The sequence below is a fragment of the Castor canadensis genome, chromosome 10 (genome assembly GCF_047511655.1).
Source record: "Castor canadensis chromosome 10, mCasCan1.hap1v2, whole genome shotgun sequence".
In the NCBI taxonomy this organism is placed as follows: Eukaryota; Metazoa; Chordata; class Mammalia; order Rodentia; family Castoridae; genus Castor; species Castor canadensis.
Genome location: NC_133395.1, coordinates 130,147,737 through 130,160,789, shown reverse-complemented (window position 1 = coordinate 130,160,789; position 13,053 = coordinate 130,147,737). Strand labels below are relative to the sequence as shown.

At 41.3% G+C, this 13,053-nt stretch overlaps 1 protein-coding gene across 2 annotated transcripts in view; it reads right to left on the bottom strand.

Moving 5' to 3' along the window:
* Nucleotides 1-10,230, bottom strand: part of Ppp4r2 (protein phosphatase 4 regulatory subunit 2) — a 53,865-nt gene extending 43,635 nt beyond the window's left edge. For both annotated transcript variants that reach the window (XM_020168307.2, XM_074044248.1), the window contains exons 1-2: nt 9,965-10,230; nt 8,880-8,961 (exon numbers count right to left, since the gene is read on the bottom strand). In XM_020168307.2, coding sequence (XP_020023896.1) covers nt 8,880-8,961; nt 9,965-9,998 — 116 coding nt within the window. In that variant the 5' untranslated portion in view covers nt 9,999-10,230. The remainder of the gene's footprint in view (nt 1-8,879; nt 8,962-9,964) is intronic.
* Between the last annotated feature and the right edge of the window lie 2,823 nt (nt 10,231-13,053).

The window sequence follows — 13,053 nt, the reverse complement described above, 5'->3', positions numbered from 1 at the left end:
TCAGTACAAAATGACCCAAACAATGTATGCACATTGAATAAATGAATTAAAAAAAAATACTCAGTACAAAAAAGGGCTGGTGGAGCGGCTCAAGTGGTACAGTGCCTGCCTAGCAATCGTAAGGCCCTGACTGACTTCAAGGCCCAGTACAGCCAAAAAGAAGTAGTTGAAGTAAACTTTTGACTAACTGTCCTGAGTATAAAGAAGGTTGATGAGTCTCAGGGCTTAAGTATTGAGCCTAGTTATCATTCCTAAGACTTCATTTCAGGAGCTAGGGGGTATAAGCTCATGACAGATTCAGTGCTTAGCACATGAGGCCCTGTGTTCCTTCCCCAGTAGCAACCCCTACCAAAAAATCCTGTATTTCACTAAAAATAGTTCTGAAGCACCAAAAACTGGCATGGGAAGCTAGGGAAAAGAAGACTTGAGGAGCATGGCTATTCAAACAGATTACAATGAAAACAGTTTTAACCAGGTCTGTCTTCTAAACTAGAGTTGAAAGGATCGTAAGCACAGGCCAGGAGCCTGTGGCTCACGCCTGTAATCCTAGCTACTCAGGAGGCAGATATCAGGAGGTTCAAAGCCAGCAGGGCAAATAGTTCTCAAGATTCTATCTCAAAAAAAATCCTATCACGAAAAAAAGGGTTGGTGGAGTGACTTAAGGTGAAGGCCCTGAGTTCAATCCCCAGTACTGCAAAAAAAAAAGAAAAAGAATTATAAGCACAGATACCCTGATACATAGAATTCTAAATGGCTCTTCACTCTACTACAAAGCCTCTCAATAAAGCTTTTTATTTTTCACAAAAGTGAAAATATGCTAACATTTCATATGTCAGGCGCAACTGCCAAGTGGTAAGGCATCGGTCTTGTAAAAAGTCCTACATGTACTACCACATACATACCATATTTTTTTTAAAAAATCACTGAGAACACTATTACCATCATTTTATATTTCTGCTATTACTTCATATTCATAACAGTTTGTGTTCTCAATATCTAATAATCAGATAATAGGTTACCCAAGATGTTTGGGAGGGGTAGAGAGTATAAGGTGATTACAAGGTAAGATTCCATGCATAGACACACAAGCAATGTCAAACCCAGGTAGCATGATGAACAGGACTGCTATGGGTGAAATGAGAAAGAAAAGACAAGAAAAAAGATCTAAAATACAGTTCTCAAAATATAATGCTTTCACACAGGTACATGTAATTAAACTCCAACATCAGAAAGGTAAAAGACAACACAGCACAAAATGGAGGAAAAGCCCAATAATCTGTGGCCCATAACATCTTTATCTTCTTACTAATGAGGTATTTTGAAGCAACACCAAAAGCTGGTAGGCTTCCAGTAAAAGTTCATAAACATTCACTAACAGGCAAAAAGCAACTCTCTGGATACGGATTAAAAACCAGTTTGTGCATCCCAAGTACACTCACATATTTTGGCAATCTCTTCACGGCTCTAATGAGTTTAGTGATAATAGAGACAGGTCTTTTTTTGTGTGTTGTGACTGGTATTCCTCATCCAAGTAAAGACAACGCTCAATTTGTCTTCACCTAGCAACATACTCCCTGTTAACATCTCTCATCAGCAGACATTTTAACATCAACCACTTCACCATGCCCCACTCACCACTTCTTATCATTACTGTTAATAGCACCCACCTCTCCCAAAGCTGGAATGAGCCTTGGAGATCATCTATTAATAAGCCTTCACTGAATATTTGAGAAAACTGCAGACCATAATAATTTAAGTGCCTTAAATCCTTGAAACCAGAATATCTTCACAGCTCCCATTTGTGGACACTCACTATCCACACATAGAAGTGGCCAAGCTAAATTCAAAACTCAAGTGATACTCTTCCAATTTATGACATTACTTCCCTACCACAAAATAACTCATACAAAATTAGGGAACTAGTAAAAATTTGGACGGAGCATGGAAAAGATGAACTCATTTGGGCAGTCAAGAGAACAAAGATTAGAAAAATTAACTCTAGTCAGAAAACAAAGTTGGCATGGCTAGCTCCTGGTACATCCATCATTCAATATACTTTGTGCAGTGTGCTGCACTGGACTAGTGTGGTTTACAGCATGTAACAAAAAACCCCGAAAACTATAAATTCCTTCTTATTCATATCCTAACCATTGCACTTATTGAAATATTTAGAAGCAAATGGGCATCTATTGAACTAATAATTTATCAAAAATCTACTGTGCTTCCTCTGTGCACTGTTGATGACAGTCAGGAGTGAACTTTAGACATACATGGATTAATGCATATCAATTACATATTTTAATACTTATAGATAATAAAGAAACTTAGAAAAATACAGGTCATAAAACAAATCAAATCCATTTCCCTCAAAATTAAGAGGAAAATTAATAGTGCTTACACCTGGGGAAAGGATAAACAAAGGTTTTTCCTTCATCTGTAGGATTTTTTCCATTAAAACAACAATGTAAGCGAAAAGCCCTTAGTTAAACCCCAGTACCACAAATGAGTAAAATTGTGGTGCAGTGGTTTATGCCAGTAATCCCAGCTACTCAGGAGGCAGAGATTAGGCAGATCATGGTTCAAGGCTGGCCCTGTGCAAAAACATGAGACCCTATCCAAAGAAATAACTAAATCAGGATGGGCGGGAGTTGGGGGCCTGGCTCAAATGGTAGAGCACCTGCCTGGCAAGCTTGAGACCCTGAGTTCAAACCCCAGTACTGTGACACACACACAAATCCTAAACAAAAAAATAAGATGACCTAAAGAAAAAAAGAATGCTACAAGGATGTGACAAAAATCATGGGAAGTAGGATGTGGTTGGCATTTCGGAAACAATTTTCAAGTGTTTCAAGAATACTATGTTAGACAAAATGAAATTTCCTAGAAAAGCCATAGAAGAATCAAACAGCTTCGTGGGCTTAAAAAAATCTTATCTATAATAATGCAGGCCTTAGCTGTTGATAACTATTTTTAAGTTAGCTAACTTTTGTTATTGGTATGTCAAAATACCTGAATGCAAGAAACTTCATATAGGGACAAAAAAAAGCAAACTCACAATAAGCTTTCCTGGGTTAGGGATGTAGCTCAGTGGTAGAATGCTTTGCCTAGTGTGTGTGAGGCCCTAGGAAAAATCCCTATCACTGAGCTTTGCATGAATATACAGAACAGTACCACTATTTGAGGTACTATTATTTGTTATCCCCATTTTATAAATGAGGAAACTGACTTAACAGATGTTTAAAGTTTTCCTAAAAAACAGAAGACCAAAAAGATGGCAGTGATGCACTGGGTTTTCATCTCTTAAAACCCACGTGAGACAACTAGACAGCAAAACCAAAAAGCAATATACATTAACAAAACTAGCTGACAGGGAAAAGGGGGGAGGTGGTGGCCCAAATAATGTATACAAATGTAAAAATGATAAAATAAATGAACCCCAAAAAGTGAGTGAGGAAAGCCAATAATCACTTTAAGTACAACATCAGAATGTGTGCAAGAGAAAACACTGGTGTGCACACAGACCAAGTGCCTAAAAAAATGAATTACAGAATAGCCAACAGATATTCACTGGAAATCATGACAGACCGATTTGAGACAGCAATTGAAAATGAAATGGATTTTGTCCACTCCGGAAATAAAGAGATAATTTGAAAGGAGGGAGCAGTCTTGCTCACACTGATCTCTTGAATATGACCCAACAAAGCTCCTATCCACAAACCAAATCCACAAGGAGTAAGAGACAACAGAGATAAAGAAAAGATAAGAATAAAAGTAGGACTGGAGAATAGAGCCTAGAATTTCAGAACAAGCTGGCATGTCTTTAAGTCACTTCACAGAAACAATGAGGGTCTGTGTGGTTAGAACTTCTCTGAACCATGCCTTCTCCTAAAAGTTCAGAAAAACTAATTTCACACAAAAATGAGTAGCAGCAGAATATCAAGGTCAAGTACACTGCAAAGTTATTCTAAAACAAAAATGATACAGAACAAAATAACATCACCACAGCCAACAAAAGCCAGTCAGAAAGGCTTGTTCAAAAACAGATCAAGCCGAGAATGTTGGCTCAAGCCTGCAATCCTACCTGAACAGGAGAATCAAGGTTTAAGACCAGCACAGGTTAAAAAAAAAAGTTTGTGAGACTCCATCTCAAAGGAAAAAAACGCAATGCCCATTATTGGTGAATGTATAAAAACTGGCATATTCATACAGAGAATGCTACTCAGAAATTTAAAGCAATAATGTGTTGATATCCCCAACAGTATGTATGAATCTCAAAATAATTATGTGGACTAAATAAAGCCAAAGAATATACTGTATGATTCCATTTATACAAAACTCAAGAATATGCAAACTAATGGACAAAAAGTTGCTTAGAGGGAGGGAAAAATTAAAAGGAACATGAGGAATCTTCTGTAAGTAATAAATGCGTATGCTCACAATGTTGGTAAGTGATGGTTTCATGAGTGTAGATGCAAAACTTAGCAAAGTGTACATTTTCAATAAATGCGATATACTGTATGTCAATTATACTTCAATGCCATTTCTTAAAAAAGGAATGAAGAATTTAAGACAAAAGGACAAATACTAAAGATATGCAAAGATTCCATATAAAATTACAAGGAGTCCTTGAAAAAGAAAATCAAAGTAAATAATTCAAGAACCATTTCCATAAAATTAAAAAATTTGAAAAACTTACAAATATACTGACCCAAAATGTCCAACATTATTTTTTAAACTGCTTTTTAAAATAGTGTAGAAAAATCACTTAAAAAAAAAAAAACTTCAGGGAAGTGAAGGAAAATAGATTTACAAGGTTAAAAGCAACAGGAACACTTTTAATTGGGGAAAAAAATGGGATTAACATGCATGAACTATTCAAGGGCACTCTAGGCAAGGTGGTTCAAGTCTATAATCCTAGCTACTCAAGAGGCAGAGATCAGGAGAATGGACGTTCTAGGCCAGCCCTGGCAAAAATTCCACACAGACTCCATCTCAGCCAATGGCTGGGTAGCATAAACCTATCATTCCAGCTATGCAGGAAAGCACAAATCAAAGGATGGTGGTCTAGTGTGGCTTGGGTCTAAAGGGAGACCCTATCTTAAAAATAACCAAGGCAAAAAGGGCTGGTGGAGATCAAGTGCACCTGCCTAACAAATGTAAGGCCAAGTGCAACTCCCCAGTACTGTCCTCCCACCCAAAAAAATAAAAAGTGCGCCGAGGTTTCATTTCCAAGCAGGATGTGGTGGCAAATACCTACAATCCCAGCATTCTAGAGGTTGAGACTGAAGGAAAGAAGCCAGCCTGGGCTACATTAAGACCCTGTTTCAAACAGCCAAAAAGAAAAGAAAAAAAACAAACAAACCCCTCCGTATCTACAAGAGGTGGAGCTCTGTGCCCAAGCACTTGGCTATCATCCATGAGGTCCTGGATTCCTCAGCAACACACACACACACACACCTCCCCCCTCCCAAGGAAAGCATGAGCTTCAGATTGTAGCCTGGTGGTACAGCAACTGACTAACATGTATGAGACTCTGGATTCCATCCCCAGCACTACCAAAAAGGAAAAAAGAGCCGGTAACTCTGTACCCCTGACTTCACACTGCAAGTCTCAGTTTACAAGCTCTGTCCACTGAACAGGCTAAGAAGCACCATCTCAACAATAGTAAGCATCCCCAGCACCCAGATTAGTCTTAAATACCACTTCCTTCCAAAAGACAAGGCTGATTAAAAAATGGCTAATGCCAAGTCTAGGGAAGGAAGTGAGCTTAGAACATATCCTCATAGTACAGAACAAGGATGCAACCTACACTACAGTCACATCAAAAGGATTCTGGAGCCAACAGGAAGAGGCTCCCATGGATCAAATGGAAGACAATTTGACTATCAAAAGGACAAGTGAAACTCAAACTCATCAAATATCCATAACTGAAACCTATCAAATGTTTAAATTCATGATTGAAATCCACTACATTTCTGTTTATTCAACACATACTATATACTTTGCATCATTAGAAACCGTTAGCTTCAGAAAAATAAACACTGCTCAAGAAAATGTTTCAAGTCATCAGCTTAACAACAACAACAAAAAATTTAAGTGGTCAGAAACAATTTGGGGGAAAAAAGAGAAACAATTTGGGATTATTCTAAATGTACATATACATATGTATAGTACCTCTCTTCATTACAATTTATATATAGTAATAATGCACACAAACACATATATAAATAAATACAGTACACTCTTCGTAACAATTTAGCACCCAATGTCCTGGCATCTTCCCTACCTTCCTATATTTGTAATCTTTAAAAACGAATAAGAAAAACTGTCCAAACCTCTTTAATTTTCCTACAACCTTTTCCTCAGTACAAGTATATACTTTACTAAGAACTTGTGTAAAATCAATTGTTTTCTGAAAAGAAAATTAGCCTTGTACTGTCAAATGTTCATCCAAAAACAGAGTTTCAAGTACTTCTGTTAGTACTTCCTTGCATTCATGTAAGTGAAAATGGCCAGAACTATGCAATGTTTAACTTAAGCCAACACACCCAAAAACATCTAAGAGATTAGAATAGCTTTTCTTCAAAAGAAGCATCTTTACAAAGTAGGCAAAGCTTTCTTTAATCATAAAGGCAAGACAGAAAATTACTAATTTCAGTTTCAAAAGAAACTGGGCTGGAAATGTAACTCAACAGTAGAATGTTTGCCTACCATATACACAAGGCCCTGGATCCCATCCCCAGCAGTGATATAAAAAATAAAACAGGGCTGGAGGCATGTCTCAAGTGGTAGAGTGCGCAAGCACAAGGCCCTGAGTTCAAATCCCAATCCTGACAAAAAATAAATCAAATCACTGTTTTGGGCTTGCGTGTGACTCCGTGGCCAAGTGCTGGCGTAGCATATCCAAGGTCCAGGTCTATCCCCAACACAGCCAAAAAGTAAGTAAATAAATAAATATGGGGGGAGGGGCAGAGTACAGCATCCTAAACCTAAACAATGTATCAACACTAACTGCTTGAATAATAAAAAATATTTTCCAAACCCCTTAAAGAGTAAAGAATCTAAAAAACACCAATTGTTTCCATACAAAACAGCTAAATATTTAATATACAAGCACCTAATGTAGAATGGGGAGGAGGTGGCTTTAAGTCCTCTATCAGAACAAAATGACTTTCAACAAAATCAGGTTAATTTCCCCAGTTACTTGTGATCCAGTAGGGCAGGATATCAAAAAGTTCCCTTTTAGAAACTTTCAACAATTTATATTTATTTATACATTTACAGGCAATGTATTTTACCAAAACGAGAAAGCAGTTTACACAGACCTGATAAACTGAATAAAGGATATTAAGTATTTATCTCCAGTTTGTGATAATCTTGGGGATGAAAAACTTGTTGAAAATGCCTTTTGGTATTACACAGAGAAATACGTCTGAACAATCAGCAATTCAAAAAGAACAGGGATATTCTAAGCATTTGTATTTCGGGGATGAATTTACTTTTGAAAGATGGTACCTGGTCATTTTGGGTTTATACAGTAAGTGACATCAGTTTTTTATTTATTTTTAATTTTGGGGTAGTACTGGGGACTGAATTCAGAGCCTCAAGCACTCTACTACTTGAGCTTTGTTCCCAATGCTTTCATTTTTTTTATTTTTGAGACAGGGTCTTGCTAACTTTGCCCAGCTGGCCTCAAACTGAAGATTCTCCTGTCTCTGCTTCTCAAGTAGCTGGGAACATAGGATTTCCCCCCCAGTACTGGAGATTGAACACAGGGCCTTGTGCTTGGTAGTTGAGCCAAGCATGCTACTACTTGAGTTACACCCCCAGTCCATCAATTTGTTCTACAAAAGAGTTTAACAGAGAGATATAACGATTTTTTCACTACTAGGTTCCATTTTTCAATTATAATAAATAGAAACATTAAGACTAAACATATCACAGGCATGTTTAGTTGACCGGTATATTTTAATGGACCGCTAACGAGGTGCAGCTTGTGTACATGACTGTTAAAAGTTATTAGAAGGCTTAGACTACAATCATAAGCACATCTTGTGAGAAATAAAGGTCAGATAATAAACGCTGAAGTTATTCATCACTGGAAGGCTGCACTCTCAGACTAAGCAGAAAGCCCACTACAAGGGGCTTTTCCCTTAGCATTCCCCATCCGACCCCTGCCCAAAGACCATGAGGAAGACACTGAGATTGTCTTCAAATTAACTTAGCCAGGGGGTAAAAGCAAATCCTATCACACAAATCACAGAACAATAAATTAGCCCTAACTTTATATTATTGAAGCTTTGGATTCGAAACATTTGGAAACAAGCCTAATAAAATGTTGAGCATATGTAATAAGTTTAGCTATCCTAGAAAGTTTACAGTTCAGTCAAAACTTTACCATCTGGAACTTGTCAGATAATCACCCTGAATTCTGAAGACAACAGCAGTTATACTTCAAACACCCCCACATATAAATATGACAACAAAAGGTTGGATACAGAACAATGCGAGAAATACCAACAACAAAAATATCTAAAACAGAATCAAAGCCACAAAATTCTGTGAATAAACCTGTTAGGCATGGCCAAAAAGGCCATAAAGGAATAGGCATTCTTCTTTCCTCTGGTTCATTCAGACATTAAGTTCTCTAAGTACACCAAAGCATAATACATAGAAAACTTTAACAAACTAATTTTTTAAATTCCTTGTAGACAATGCATAAAGAATAATATACTTACTACATTCTTTAAATGATCAGGACTTCCCCGATTTAGACAGATACATTATTTAATTCTTCTAAAATACACCTTCTTCTCCTTCCCTAAGCAATTGTGAATGATAAATAGGTCTTTAACAACAAATGCATGTTTTCAACTCACATTGTTTCTCCAGTCTTGGCTATATGACAAAGAAACTGATCCAAAACAGGACAAACTTCCTTTTTCCCCCTCTTCTCAAAATCTAGACAAGGGAAGAAAAGAAATGTTATCAATATTTTTCAAATGCCCTCTAAAAACAAACTCTATTCTTGGTCCTTTTCCATATTAAGAAGCAAATTAAAAACTCACACTCTTGACCAAATACTCACCTGGGCATCATTCCCCCCGCACCCTCCCCCCCCCCACACCCTCCCCCCCCCCCCACACACACACACGACATACAGACAAGAATCCTCCTAAAGGGGTCACTCAGCTTTCCAAACCATCCTTCAATTAGTGGGTTCTCAAAATGTGGCCTAGGGCAACACTCACATCACACTGATGTGGGAATCTGGTTAAGATAACAATCCCCAGGCCCCAACTCCCACCAATCATTCACCTAAGTGAAGTCCACAACCAATCTGCCTTTTGAAGAAACACCAGGTACCCCAAGTAAGCCATCCCCAAATGAGCCTGGATGTCAAAGAATTCTGAAAAGCACACTGTTACAAGTTTGAGAAACCACTGTTCGCAAGCCTGTTGCTTAGAAGGCGACCACCTTAGAATTAGGGCGCGTTGAAGGATGACTTCAGAAGCCCTCAAATAGGCTTCCCCAGCAACTTTAAAGTTGCTCTGCCCCTCCTCCGTCTGCCCCCCCTTTTGACTTTCTATCACCCCGACTTCTGGCATGCGCAGGGCGGGGGAGGCTAGGGAGCACGGAGCCTGAGGGGGGAAGGGGGGTGGGAGGGTGCGGGCCCCCCCGTGGGACCCCGACAGGGTAGAAGGGCTCGGCCCCCCGAGGGCGTCCCCGCTCCCCTCCCCCAGCGCAGACGCCGGCGGCCAACACAAAGCCCGGAGCGGGGCGGGAGGGAGCTGCCCACAGGGCTCCCCGCCCCTGGGGAGGCGGGAGGGGGATGGGCACGGGGAAGCGCGCCCCTCAGCCCGGCAAGGCGCTGCGAGCGGCCCGCCGGGTAAGGAGGAGCGGTAGAGAGGCAAGAGGGCCGCGGAGGATGAGGAGGGAGGGAGAGGGGGGCAGCTACCCCCACCTTTCAGCGCCTCCTGCAGCCTCTCGACGTCCATGGCTTCCCGGAGTCCCTCGCAGCCTCCGCCTCCCTCCGCGGGTCTCCCGAGGACCGGAACACCTCCCCCCACCCCCCCGACGCCCTCCCCCTCCCTCGCACACACTCCGGCACGCAGGCGACCGGGGGGGGCACCGAAGGGAGCCGGGGGAAGCGAGCGACAGAGCGAGACCGAGAGAGCGAACACCTCCCCGAGCCGCTACCACCAGCCCTCCAACATGGCGCCCGGCACGTCACCGCGCGCACGCTCCCCGCCGCCGTCCTCGCGCCCGCCGCGCGCCGGGCCGGCCGAGAGCGCGTGCGCGAAGGGGGCGTGGCCTCTCCCACTCCCCTCCCCCCGGGGCCCGGGCTGCAGCGCCGCCCCGGCTGCAGGCGGACTCCCGGCTGTGCATCCTTGCCCTGTGCTACCTGTGCGACCTTGAGCCATGTACCAAGTCTCTTTTTCCCCAGCTGTGCAGTGACCGCTGTGTACAGTTGCTGTTGCTGTGACAACCGAGTAGGCTGTACGTTTCAGAGTATGCATTTTTAAAAAAAGCACAAAGCACTCAAATTACTGATATCTCCTTGTGTGAACCCAACCTTCGAACCCAACCGGTGTAGAGAAGCCGTGCTCATAGCCACGTGATTAAGAGCTCAACGTTTGCAATCAGCTGGATTCAAATCCCAACTAAACTACTTTGTCCCTGTGTGACCTTCTACTGGTTAACCTAAATTCATGGAGCCTCACTGTTTTCATTGATGAAATGGGGATCGTAAAAAGAGCCCTGAGGACTGGTTGAAATGGGGAATATGAAGCATCGAGCACGGTGAGTGTATGTGTGTACTCAATTAGTGTGGCTGCTGTTTTATGATCGTGGTGATTATTACAGTATGTAAGTGCGCAGAAAGTAGGAGAGGGCACGAATTCGGAAGCCCTCTTTAGCACTGACACTTTACAAAATGGGAATGCTAGGGCGTAAAGAGCAAGTGTGGCTAGACAGTACCAGAACTCAGAACCCAACACATCTTCCTCACTTTTGTCTGTGAGCTTTTCTTTTTTAAGTGGGGGGGGGAGGGTGGGCGGTACTGAGGTTTGAACTCTGGATCTCATGCCTGCAAGGCAGGCGCTGTATCACTTGAACTACTCCACCTACTTGTTTTGTGTTAGGTATTTTTCAGATAGGGTTTCGGGAACTATTTGCCCAAGCTGGCTTCCAATTGCGATCCTCCTGATCTATGCCTCCTGTGTAGCTAGGATTACAGGCATGAGCCACTAGCGCCCAGCTCTTGTCTGTGAACTTTTAAAAGAGAAATAACTCACTTGTTCCACCTGCTCCTCCCAAGGCCTACCACAAAGTCGTGGAAGGGAAGAAGCTTGACTTGTCTCAGAAGGTGTAAGTTTGGACACAGCCATTACACTGTTGATACTCTTTTTATTTTATTCTTTAACTTATATATAGTTTTTTTTTCCCTGAGGGCTTGTGGAGTGGCTCAAGTGGTAGAGCATCTGCCTAGCAAGGGTGAGGCCCCGAGTTCAAATCCCAGCACTGCCAAAAAAATTCTGTGAAATAACTTATATACAGTCTTTAAAAAATTTTTATTAGCATCTATTCATTGTACAGAGGAGTTTTTAAAAAATTTTTATTAGCATCTATTCATTGTACAGAGGAGATTTATTGTGACAATTCCGAACAGCCTTATATTGTACATTGGTTAGATCTCTTCACCATCTCCTTGCCCACAATCCCCTCTCCACCCTACTTAAAGCAGTTGCAAGAGGTTTCCTTGTTCTGTTTCATATATGTATATGAAGCCCATCAACCATATTCCCTCACCTTCATCTCTTCCATTCACCTTCTCCTCTCCCACAAGTACCCCCCCACGCACACACTGTACCTATTTTACAGCCCTGTCTTTCATTATTAATTCCTCTTAAAACTTAGTGACTATGACCTTGACACTAGGCGGTAGGTGTATGCAATGAAAAAAAAAAATCCACACCCAAAACATGGCTACCAAATTTTGCCATCTGAGAACCAGATCTCTGTGTCTTTCGACTCTTACTGTACAAAGCTTCCTGATCAATTATAAATAGCCTGGCAGGGAGAGGTAACAGAGTTACCATCCAGCTCTTTGACCAGGACTTAACTGTGCTTATGGTTTAGGACTTAACTGTGCTTATGGTTTAGCTTATGGTGGTCCCTTGTGATCTGAAGGGTCTACTGCCTCCAGAGCAAACCTTAGCCTGGCCTGCTCTCTGGCACCCTGTCTACTATTCAGACTGTGCTGTACAATTCATATGCAGGTATTTAAATTTAACTTCATTAAAATTCAGTAAAATTTAAAATTCAGCTTCTGAGGTCATCAGTAAAATCCATTTCCTCAGTGGCACCAGCTGCCTCTCATGGGCTTAATAGCCAATGTGGCTGGTGGCTTCTGTATTGTATAGCACAGTTAAAGAAAATTCCATTGTTGAAATAAGTTCTAGTGAAACTTTCTATTAGAAAACAAACCAACTTAATTTCTTCCACTCTGCTTTGCCCCTTTCATCACTTGAAATTTTGGTCAAATTGAATTTTTACCTGGCTCTTCAGTGTTGGTGGTACTGGGATTGAATCTAGGACCCTGTGCATGTAAAGCAAATGCTCTACCACTGAGGGACTCCCCTGCCCTCTTCTCTCATTTCATGTACAGTTTTCCTCTTCGAAGATTCCTTGTCTCCATTCACTGAGCTACCGTCCATTCACAAGGCAGGCCTCAGCTTAAACACCACCCTTCCTGGAATGCTTTCCCTGATTCCCTTAGGCTATCATTGCTCTGTGTACTTTGTCTTCTGTCACCTGATCTGGTGTTTGGAAGTCCAGCTTGCAAAGGGAGAAAGAGGTAAGAAATACTGCCAAGGACTTCCTTTGGTTCACTTCTTCCTTCTTTGTGAAACCTCTTCTCTAGGCAGCACATATACCAGTGGTCTGCTTTGCTAGAGTCCCTTAGTAACTAAGCCTTGCTAATTCCCTCAGAGGAAAATAAAATGAAAATGCCGAAGCCAGCCCCCACAATTGCGCCTAATGGTTCTGAGT